The sequence below is a fragment of the Girardinichthys multiradiatus genome, chromosome 5 (assembly GCF_021462225.1).
Source record: "Girardinichthys multiradiatus isolate DD_20200921_A chromosome 5, DD_fGirMul_XY1, whole genome shotgun sequence".
Lineage (NCBI taxonomy): Eukaryota > Metazoa > Chordata > Actinopteri > Cyprinodontiformes > Goodeidae > Girardinichthys > Girardinichthys multiradiatus.
The window spans coordinates 42,842,550-42,854,201 of record NC_061798.1 but is presented as its reverse complement, the minus strand read 5'-3'; the positions used below and the strand labels follow the sequence as shown (position 1 = coordinate 42,854,201).

General features: G+C 36.4%; 1 protein-coding gene across 1 annotated transcript; it reads left to right on the top strand.

Moving 5' to 3' along the window:
• Positions 1-7,330: 7,330 nt before the first annotated feature.
• Positions 7,331-11,400, top strand: sfrp2 (secreted frizzled-related protein 2). Its single transcript, XM_047364530.1, has 3 exons — positions 7,331-7,934; positions 8,173-8,253; positions 9,847-11,400. The coding sequence occupies exons 1-3, from the start codon at positions 7,424-7,426 to the stop codon at positions 10,149-10,151; spliced, it is 897 nt and encodes a 298-aa protein (XP_047220486.1). The 5' UTR covers positions 7,331-7,423; the 3' UTR covers positions 10,152-11,400.
• The last annotated feature ends 252 nt before the right edge of the window (positions 11,401-11,652 follow it).

The window sequence follows — 11,652 nt, the reverse complement described above, 5'->3', positions numbered from 1 at the left end:
CAGACACACATCTAAAACATGAGACCAGACCAGAATTTAGGCCCTACAAGTAAGAGCATTACAAACTCTCTGAATGAATTTAGTTTATCATGTTTTAGTAAAATCCTAGATGAAGCCACTAAAGGAGCTACAACCATTAATGTTTTATTTTTCTTTCCCAAAAAAGTACTCCTGGATCAGTGCTTCTGTGTTCTTTTTATGTTTCTGCTCTGTTCTCTCAAACCCCCAGTCGGTCGTGGCAGATGGCCGCTCACACTGAGCCTGGTTCTGCTGGAGGTTTCTTCCTGGTAAAAGGGAGTTTTCCTCTCCACTGTCCGTACATGCATGCTTAGTATGAGGGATTGCTGCAAAGTCAATGCAAGTGACTGTCCACTGTCGCTACACAAGTCACTGACTCGATGCAATCTGCTGGGTTTCTATAGATAAAAAAACTTTTTAACCAATTTGAATAATAAATTGAATCTGGCTGCACTGTTCGATAATTTGAATTAATTGGAATGTATGTACCCTACTTGAAATCTGTATGATTGGATTGAATTGACTTTGTAAAGTGCCTTGAGACGACATGTGTTGTGAATTGGCGCAATATAAATAAAACTAAATTGAATTGAAAACTGAATTTCTACTCCTTTTTATTCATTTATTTGTCTTTCTTTATTATATTAAAATGTTTTATATTTATTTTATCTGTTATTGAATGGAATAAATTTCATAAATAAAAAAACGAAAGTGCTACACAGGAAGAAGAAACAAGGTAATGGTTCAGCATCAGAGCTGGTATCAAGCTAAGTTTTTGCACCTGATTTTGCAGATATGCAGTTAAGCCCAAGATTATTCAGACCCCTGGAAGATTTTGATATTTTCACTCAGATAAAGAAAGAAAAAAGATGATGTTTTTGACAGGAAATGAGACACGCATCTCTCTAAAGATGATAAAACAATGAAAAATGAGTATCAATTAGCAGTTTTTGTTTTTAAAATGACATGTCAAAAATGTGTTGTACCATACTCAATAATCAGTTGAAAAATCTTTATTTGCATCACAACAACCCCTGCTAATAATTGCTGAGAAGATTTATGCATGTTTCCACTGATATTTTGACGATTTACCTTTGGTAATGAGCTCCAAGTCTTTGAGGTTGGAAGGGCCCCCGGTCATCACCCTAATCTTTAGCTGCCTCCACAGATTCTCTTTTAGATTCAAGTCAGGACTCTGGTTGGACCACTGCAAAACATTATTATTACTTCCAGCCAGAGGAAACATGTCGGGAAAATTAAAAGATTACTTTGAACCTAAATCTGCCAGGGGTATGAATAAGTTTAGGCCTAAATGTATTCCCAAGCTGAATAGCCTGAATAGCATTATTTTTATTAGCATTATTCAGTAATGCTTCCATCTTACTCAGTGACTAATAAATGCACTGTTGCAGTTGAAGGTGTGCGAATGTGTAAGAAAATGAACCATCAGTGGCATCAGTTAAGTGGATAGATAATGTTATATAATTTATGCCATTTATATATAGATCATTAAAAATTTGTCAGCATTTCTTTTCTTAAGTGGACTGAAACGATTATGAATTGTAACTATATAAACTGCAGGAAACAGACTAGTTCTACACTAGTTTAAAATGTATGCACATTAACAAAGACCTAAGATGTATGATTCTTCTTATTTCCATTGCGTACTTAAGTTTGTACACAGTTTAATAAAGGTTTTCACTGATCACAGACAGATGAAGTGCCCCTCTCCGTAAGGACAAAAATCAGGGACAGGTCAATAAATTTTTCTGTCGCTGTTGTAAATTATCCCCAATGAGTCCTCCCCAGCATGGGTCTTCAAGCTTCAGTAGAGGTCAGGGGTCAAAGTCTAAAAGAAGAATCGGCTTGTCATGCTGATCGAGAGACATTCTGTGTGCATGAATCTGCCTGGCTTGTTGCTGTGATTTATGGAACAGTGACACTGTTTTTCGATAAGGTTGGAAATTTTCCACTACTGAATAAGTTATAGTTACATTGCTGTTGTGTGAGCAGTTTGACAGAAACATCAGGCTGTTCACAATATTAGTCTATATAATATTTACTTTTACTGCTGCTCTTTTTTTTCTATTTGTATATTTGTTTTATTGTGGTTATTTTTGTCTTACTGGTCAGTCTGATTTTTTTTTGTTGTTTACTGATGATTGATTGATTGATTGATTGATTGATTGATTGATTGATTGATTGATTGATTGATTGATTGATTGATTGATTGATTGATTGATTGATGTTAATTATGGTCCAGAGAGTTTAACCATTTTGGTACTTATTCTATTTGTTTATAAGGAGCACATGTCAAAGTGAAGTGTGTGCAAGGTCAAAGGTCATCGGATTCTACAACCAGCAAACCCATGTAGCTCACAAAAAAGAAGGAAGTTGCCTGTCATGCAAATGGATGCAGTAAAGATGCCAACAAAAAAAAGATTCAAATGTCATTCTAGAGTGTTCATTAATGACTACGTGATAGGCTTCCCCCTTATTATGACCGTAGAGGGTGGAGTAGTAAACTTAGAAAGCACTGTGTGCAATTGCCGTTTAATTTTGGTTTTATGCAATATTTTTCTTTTTTTTTTTTTATGCACTATTTTTCAAATTGTTTGGCTTTAGCCTTAGGCACAAAACATTTCAGTTTGGTCGAGGAATAATGCAATTTGGGTTTCTGCATAATATCATTTTTCATAATTACATTTAAGTTCATAATTTAGGTGGTTTGCTATTAAAATGTGTATAGATGTACTATTAAAATAACAACAGGTGATTTCAATACTAATATAATAAAATACTCAACCAAAAGTTTCAACTTTAGAATGCTGTTATTTTTAACTGATTACACATATAATAGAAACAGTATGAAGGATCTAGAAGGGCAGATGCAACGAGCAATAAAATGTGCTTTTTCCCATTTTTCTTTCTCGCTTTTAAAATTACAACCGGTTTCCACAGAGGGTATTTGTTTCACGCAATCTGCATGTCACAAGCAGCGCTGATCTAGAGTGTCATGCTACTTGCTCTGGCTGTGACTTACATAAATCTTTTATATGCTTTAATCTTGGTGGATTTTTTTCTAAATGCATGTGTAATACCTGATTTAAATGTCAGCAAGGTGTGTCAATCAATAGAGAAGTGCTATTTGCCAAGAACAGATCTTTATTTGCTTCCTTGAGAAATAAATGAAAATACATACTGTTCGTTGTATGCATATAATGGGTGCACATATATTTAAGAATTTGCTCCTGAGTTACCAGACGTTGATGAACTGTTAAAGAGCTTTTAGAGGTTTTGCAAGAAAATTTTGTAATCAAGCAAATGTGCTTTTCCCATGTTTTTTTTTTGTCAAAATTATCACTGGATTTCAGAAGATAGAACTTATTTTACACAACCTGCTTGTTGCACACAACTCGGCTCTTTAAAAAAGCGCTGCTCTTTGCTTTGGCTTTAATTTACTGTATGGATGGATTTCTTGCTAAATGTGTACATAATACCTCAATACAAATCCAGCAAACTGTGTCAGTACAGAAAGAGATGTCACTGGGTCATTTTCCTTTGTTAATTTGAGAAATAAGTGGACACTCAAACTCTTGCTTGTATGTATTTATAATGGGTGCAAATAGCTTCATGAATTTGCTCCTGAGATTCCACATGCACCATTAATTTTGTGCTCTTTATACACATGATAATTGTTTTTCTTTTGATTTGTCTTTATGAAACGCTGAAATCTTCATACTGTTGCTATCGATACATGGGGTAAGACTCAACCAAAATTCGGAAAGGCAAGAGCAATTAATTACTCCGAAAGAGTATGTTATTTATCATGAAATATTTCCATTTCCACACATAGAAGTATATACAAAAAGTCTCTAAAGGTATATCTAACATTGATCAAATATTGTATAGTCTTGTATGTGTCCCACAGCTAATCTGAAACTTCAGACCTCATCAAATACATCAAGTAGTCATAATCTGTAACTTCAAACTGCAGGGGTCTAATGAGATTAACTCCTCTTGAATGCGAAATAAACGTGATGGGCAAATTAAAGTCAGAAGACACCATCTTTGCGGTGGTGTGACGCTTTGTATACTCAATTTGCAAATCAGAAAAAGCATTTTGAGTCCTGTCACAGTTGTGTAGCGGTTCCAAATAGCTGCTGGTAATGGACAAAGCTGACAGGTAAAAGTATACATATAAATTACCATTACTAGATTTTACTGCATACTTGTAACATCTTTTTCATTTGAGTAAAGTATAAATATCTGTCTACAGATACATGCATCAGGAAACTGTGATAGTGTATTAGTTGGGACTAAATCAGTGACTCTCAAGCTGTGGTACCACTGGTCATACTTGGTCTGGCTTCAGTGGCACTCAAACAAAATGCTGGCATTATCAGTTTGCAAGGTATTAACTGTGAAAAGTGGATGACAATAAAAGTGGCTCACGCTGTGTTTTATCTACATCTGAAGTCTAAACTTAGATATGTAACCCAATGTTATTATGTTCCAGTTCCAAGTTTGAAAACCATTCAAATGCTCTGTAACCAAGCTAACTGCTATTAGCAATACTAGCATATAGCAATTTATTTTGTTTGATTTTATACTTTCAACCACTGTGGCAAATTGTTTATTAAAATCAGAAAACCTAAAAATTACTGTTTTCTTTTAACTTCACCTATCAGAACTGGCGACCTGTCCCTGCCTCTCGCCCATAGACTGCTGGAGATAGGCACCAGCTCCCCTGTGACCCACTGTGGAATAAGCGGTATAGAAGATGAATAAATGAATGAATGAATGAATGAATGAATGAATGAATGAATGAATATTTTGAATTTTAAAATCAAAGTTCATGAGAAACTTCCGACTATCTCACTCAGAATTGTAACTCCCAAGGACCTATCTGTTAATTTTTCCTGACTTAAACTTGGGAATATAGTCTTTGGTAAGAAGGGAACACGATTAATTTTCACAATTAATCCAGCAGAGCTAATGAATAATAGATTTTTTTCTTCTTGTTCTTGTTGTAAATTAGTCACCCTTGTTATTCTAAGGAAAGATGTATCATTCAATGTACCAGCTCATTCATGTTGTTTTACCTGGGACATACAGTAGATAACACTGAAAAGTGTGGCATGCATCGCATTGGAATGCTCAGATTGTTAACAGCTTAATCTGTTGTTATTTTTATTTTGGATATTACTCTGAGGCTGTATTTAACTGGTGTCTAGCTGCTGATTCTCAAAGGAAATTGGTGGAGCATCGATCATAAGGCTCAATAGGTTACCAAGCCAGAGATGGACCAGTGGGTATGATCAACTGTGTCTCATTTTCCCACTGAGTTATAATGAGAACCTGGTGGGGTGATGTTAAGCACAGGCCTAGGATCAGTTTACCTCTTCTCTAACCTTTGACCTTAACTGTCTGTGAAATTGTAGAGGTGACACAGACAATGTTAGAGGACAACAGCCTTAAAACTGTTTTACTTCACTCTTGTTGCACCTATCACCACCTGTGTTCATGTTGCTCTTATGAATCCTTTATTAGTAATAAAACTGGACAATAAGTAATTAAGTCAAACAGAGAAACAACTGTTCATGTCCTGAAGCAGGTTTCATCTATTTTCTCTAAAACATATCTCTTTCGGACGTTAGAGGGTGCTGACTTGCATCGACACTTAAAAAATACAGAATAAAGTGCCTTTTGAATTGGTTTAACTGAGGACACATCTTTTAAGATCCAAATATCTATATTAAAGTTGTCAGCTTTTAGAAGTTTAAATGTTAGATTGTTTATGGTTTCAAAGTTGTATTTTGTGCCACAAAACTTGAATTTTTTTTAATTAGTTACTCTACTTCTATAAAAAGAAATCAACAAGTATCGGTTTTAAGCAGTAGGACTTGAGTAAAAAAATGTACTTATTAATAAGAGGCTTTGGTATTAACCAAATGTAACCACATTTTTATCAAATAACAATATTTGACACAATTGGTAACGTTTTTCAGCTCAATAACATATAGATTGATGACTGAATAAATAAATATGAACTAAGAAAGTTACTTCAGACGTAGACTGAATAGTTCACACATTTATTATCTGTAAATGAAATCAGACCTGAAGAAATGACAATAGGTGTTTTTTCTTAGATACATAAACTTATTCTTTTCCCGAGTTTTCATAAAAATCGAATGCACGTGGAGTTCTGTAAATCATTTATAGTTTTTGCCTTGTTTTCATAAGGAAATGGTCAAAAGTGAAGTAGAACCTCAAGACAAAATCCCCTCTGTTTTAATTACTAAACAGGGGCGCCCAAACTTTTAAACTTTAATGGTTTGATTAATTGAGAGCACATAAACAACCTGAGTTTTCAATTTAGACATTTTTTATGTTTATGCCAATAAAAAGTCACTCATCAAGTATTCCAGTGAAACTGAACGCAGACGTTTACACACTTGACAAGTTTTACAGGTAATGAATTCTCATCAGTTCATTATTGCTGGAAAAACAATTTTCCTTTCAGGGTAAATGTAATTTCTGAACATTTCCAGTGACGGCAGCAGGTATCTAAACACTACATATCCAAAAAACAGACTATATATAAAAGCAACAACTTTTGCAGTGCAACAGTCCACAAGAGGTAAAAGGGAAAATTCAGGTGAACTGACCCTTTTAGAAGGAAATTCCACATGCCCAATGTTCAAGCATTTGAAGCCTGAGAGGAACCTCTGTGCAGTTCACGGGGGTCTGGGAGGGGATAGGAGCCAGAGCTGCAGTGCCAGAGGTGAGAGGCAGATTCGGTTTCACCCCTGGGTGTGCTGAGTGGAGGTCTGCTTCTCACACCAGGGCAAGCCATATTTCACCATGTGGTACGAACCTGCAGACCTGCCCAGAGGACTTCTCCGCTACTAATGATGGAAAATTAACGCTCCACTGAACAGAGCTAAATGCCCCTACTGACATTCCCAAATTATTTACAGCCAAAACCAGCAAGCTAAAGGATCACTCAGGGTGTATTCCTGCTGATTGGGGCCTAATGAGGAAAATCAGTGAGACAGATTTTGTTATTATTCCATGAGAGGCAGGAGGCTGGAAATAAAAGAGAAACTGTCAAGAAAACGGCTGGTGATAAAATACTGAGCAACAATTAAACGTCATTATGTCTCTCAGAGCCAGTGGAGAGCTATAACTCTGGGTTTTCTTTTGCCTGAGAAGACAAATCTGTCTACAGTTTTTGCTTGACATCAGGAAACCAGTTTTGTTGACTAGAAAAAGGGTGTTTAGGCACAGACTCCTCCCAGACATGTCTGGAAGAAAACCTCCAGTGAGCAGCAGGAACTGGCCACAGACAGATGCTTCAGCCAGACAACCTATGTCCCTGGAAAAAAGAATTTGACATCAGATGCACAATATGAGAGCCTTTGTTTCGGTTGTGACCGTTTTGTGGGGGATAGCAATACCCTGCATGGATGCCATCCACGGATTGTACAACTTCGGGCAGCATGATTTATTTCACAAAAAGAACAGCTGCAGGCAAATTCCTGAAAATCTTCTCCTCTGCAATGCTATAGAATACACAGAGATGCGTCTCCCGAACCTGCTCGGACACGAAACCATGAATGAGGTCCTGCAGCAAGCTTCGTCCTGGACCCCCCTGGTTCAGAAGCAGTGTCATCCCGACACAAGGAAGTTCCTCTGCTCTCTTTTCGCTCCCGTCTGTCTGGACGACCTGGACGAGCCCATACAGCCGTGCAGGTCGCTGTGCGAAAGCGTCAGGCACGGATGCGGGCCCGTTATGCTTGCGTTTGGGTACCCGTGGCCAGATATGTTGGACTGCAGCCGCTTCCCAGAAGACAATGACCTGTGCATACCGCCTGCAAGCATTGAGACCGTTGTGCCTGTCACCAAAGAGGGTACGGATCTGTAAAACTGTAAAAATTTGGAGCTGTTTTTTGGAGCTCACAATCCATGTCTTGTGCGTAAACGAGCATTTGCGCACGTACTAAACTCCATGCGTGGTCATCTTAGATTATGTCTGAACTCTTTTCCATTGTCAACATTGTCATCTGTGTCCTACATGATTAAATTTTGTGTTCAGTTGTGGCAAACGTTGCTATATTTATGATTTTAAATTCTCTAATTCTCTTTTAGTACCCAGGGTGTGTGATGCTTGCAAAGAAACAGAAGAAAATGACAACGAAATTGTTGACAGCCTGTGCAAGAATGATTTTGGTAAGTGCTCCAGCGTTACTAGTCCTGAGGGTGAACTACAAAGGCCCCAAGAGGTCATCAGAGGTGGTTCCAAGAAATTCAAGGCAGCATTAGAGTGACTTTAGCCGCTGAGTGCGAGTCACTTATGGGAAACTCTTCAAAAGTGTACATTTGACCCAGATGTCTCCTACACCTTTTATGGGGTTTAGGTTTCTCAGAAGGCTTTACATCTTGGCATTAAAGAAAAATGCTATTCTTCCAGCACACACAACAAGGGAACTGGTTAAAATTATAGTTCACATGGAGAAGAAGTGTTTTAAATCAATTGTTTTTCAGAAAGCACTGACTTTGTGGTTTAAGACTCTTGGAGACTTTTTCTGTATTTCTGATTTAGGCACAAAAACTGATTTTACATTTTAACAACTCTGTTATGTTAATTCACCAGTGTTGCTTTCCAGAGATGAACCAATCAGGCCTTTCCTGGCCAGTAGCGATTTCTGTTTTTTCTTCAGGACCTGCCAAGTCTAGCCTGCCTGATTCTGATTTGTTATATTTTCCAAAGACTGAAACATATACAAGATTTTTAAAAAATTGGCTAAAGATTCTGTTCTAGAGGTAGTAGTTTTGAATTGAACAAAAAATAAAGGAAATGCTTGGTTGATGCATTTATAAACCGACATATTTAACTTGCCAGAAACCGATCACAGAATGACTTACTGGTACTGCTTAATTGGGATTAAGACAAATTAGTATTTGATTTTAGTAGACCAGTCCAACAAGCTAGACTGGTTTCTTGGTTTTGAAATATTTAAATGTTGTCTTTTCTTGGTGTGCAGTTTTTTTTTTTTTTTTGTGCCACTTTATTCTCATTACCTCTCTGATTCTACAGTGGTGTAAAAAAAAAAGAAGTAATTTCCACCTTACAGAAGAATTGTTTTTGCTTTTTTGTCACGTTTAAATGTTCAGATCAAAAAATAGGTTTTAATATTAGACAAACATTTAAAAAGCTATCTGGTCAAACCAATCTGGTCACATTACTACCACCATGCTTGACTGTAGGTATGTAGGATGCCTTTTTTGCCCAGCTTCTTTGAATCATGATCACTGACCTTAACTGAGGCAGGTGAGGCCTGCAGTGCTTTGGATGATGTCCTTTGTTCTTTTGTAACCTCCTGGATTGGTTGTCAAGGCGCTCTTGGAATAATCTTGGTTGGCTGATCACTCCTGGAAATGTTCACCATTGTTCCATGTTTTCTCAGTTTGGTAATAATAGTTCTGACTGTGGTTTGGTGGAGTCCAAAAGCCTTAGAAATTACTTTGTAACCCTTTCCAGACTGATATAGGCCAGTGACTTTTTTTCCAATTTGATTTTTAAATCTCAAATAGATGTATTGCTTTTTGAGACCTTTTAGTCTACTTTCTGAATTTTACAGATAAAACTTTTGAAAACCGTCTCTGTATCTACTCTGGTTATCTGTATGATAATTGGCATTTCTTTGATGAGGTGAAACATCTATGTGCGGCAACAAACCAAAGCCAGAAGAAATCTATGGAAAGGCAAATGCTTTTTTTATTCTTAATTATCTCTTTTTCTTTTTCTACATTCATCTCTAGCTTTAAAAATCAAAGTAAAGGAGATCTCCTATATTAACGGCGACACCAAAATAGTGCCAGAGACCAAGAGCAAGACCATTTACATGATGAACGGCGTGACAGAGCGTGACTTACGGAAGACAGTGCTGTGGCTGAAGGATGGACTGCAGTGCATCTGTGAGGAGATGAATGACACCAATGGCCCCTACCTGGTCATGGGCCAGAAGATGGATGGCCATCTGGTCATCACCTCGCTGAAGCGTTGGCAGAAGGGACAGCGTGAGTTTAAGAGGATTTCACGCAGCATTCGTAAGATACAGTGCTAAGAAAAAAAGTTGCATATCAGAGCTGAAGATCGAATCTAGTTGTGGTTTTTCTGTCAAACTGACATGTTTTGAGATTCTGGAGTACAGCTTTCTCCAGGGCCTCAGAAACTACAAATCCAAGATCCCAGATTTGTTTTGGTTTTTTACTCTAAGATAAATAATACATGATTGGGCTTTAATCAAATTAAATGTATATGATAGGAGATAAAGGAAGGTGACCTGTTTATGAAAACTGTTCAATTAAAAAAAATTTATTAGGTGAAACACATATTATTCTTAAGAAGTGCCTCCTAGTGGAGAGTTGTGAAATGTCATGTCTTTCCATAAAGAGGGAGCGTCCTAGTCGATTTATGTAATGCTCCGATTGTATTTTAGGTGGAGCAGAATAGCGCATAACATGATTGGAGTGCAAACTGTATAGAGCTTTGAGTATAGCATTAAAAACTACAAAATTATTAGCAGATGTGGCATAATCCTGCCGAGAAGCTGCGATGATCAAACTCACCCAATTTATTCTGTCACTTTTGTTCCATATCTCCAAGTAGTATTTTTCCTTAGTGAATGTGAGCTAAAAACAAAATAAAAACAACTTTGCAGCTTTAAATGATCAAGGTACCCAAATGCATTAAAAAATTGGTTAAAATCTCCACAAAATGTTTCAGAGGTATTTCAGCCTTAATGCCAGATGTATAAAAACAGATAAATTTTTGCATGATGCACGTTGAATAAATGTGATTCTTGTGTGTGTTCATAGTGTTTAGACAGTATTTGTACTTTTATATATTCCCTGTATTTTCTCAAATAAATACGAGAGATAGCTGGCTATATTCTCTTCCTGTTTATCCCTATAATATTATAGGTAGACTTTTTTACGTGAACAACTGTCCCCGTTTTTTATCAGCCTCAGATAAAACTATTTTTCTACTCCAGAGGTCATCTTTCATATATATTTTTTTTTTGTTTGGTTGTTAATATTTGAATTTGCTTTTCTTCACCAATGAGTTTTTTTTTTTTTTCATGCCTCAAATCTGATCATAGTCATTAGTGTCTCAATAAACAGTAAAGTAGGAAGTTGTTGTATGTTTAGATTATAAAGGATTTCTTAAAGATCTTACATAGTAAATATACAATGTGGTAACATAATAATGCAAAGTGTTTAGCAATTTAACGTTGCTAGCTACATGTTTGAATTGGTAAATTTGTTGCCTGTGTGGATGAGTGTTCAGAATAAAACTCGAAACTTTTTTTTTATGTTTAAGCCTTTTGGTCGTCTGTGAAAAATGATCTACATTTTTTAAACTATTGGTTGAACAGTGCCCTCTAGTGGAATATAATGGTAATATTTCAATGTGGCGAAGTGTTGAAGTCCAGAATGAAAACATCAAACGTTCAAGTATAGTAGTTGCTCATTATCTATAAGTTTTTAATTATCCATTTTAATCTTTTTTTTGTGTGTAAAATACAGCATTTAACAATTTAATACTAAAGAATACCTTATAGC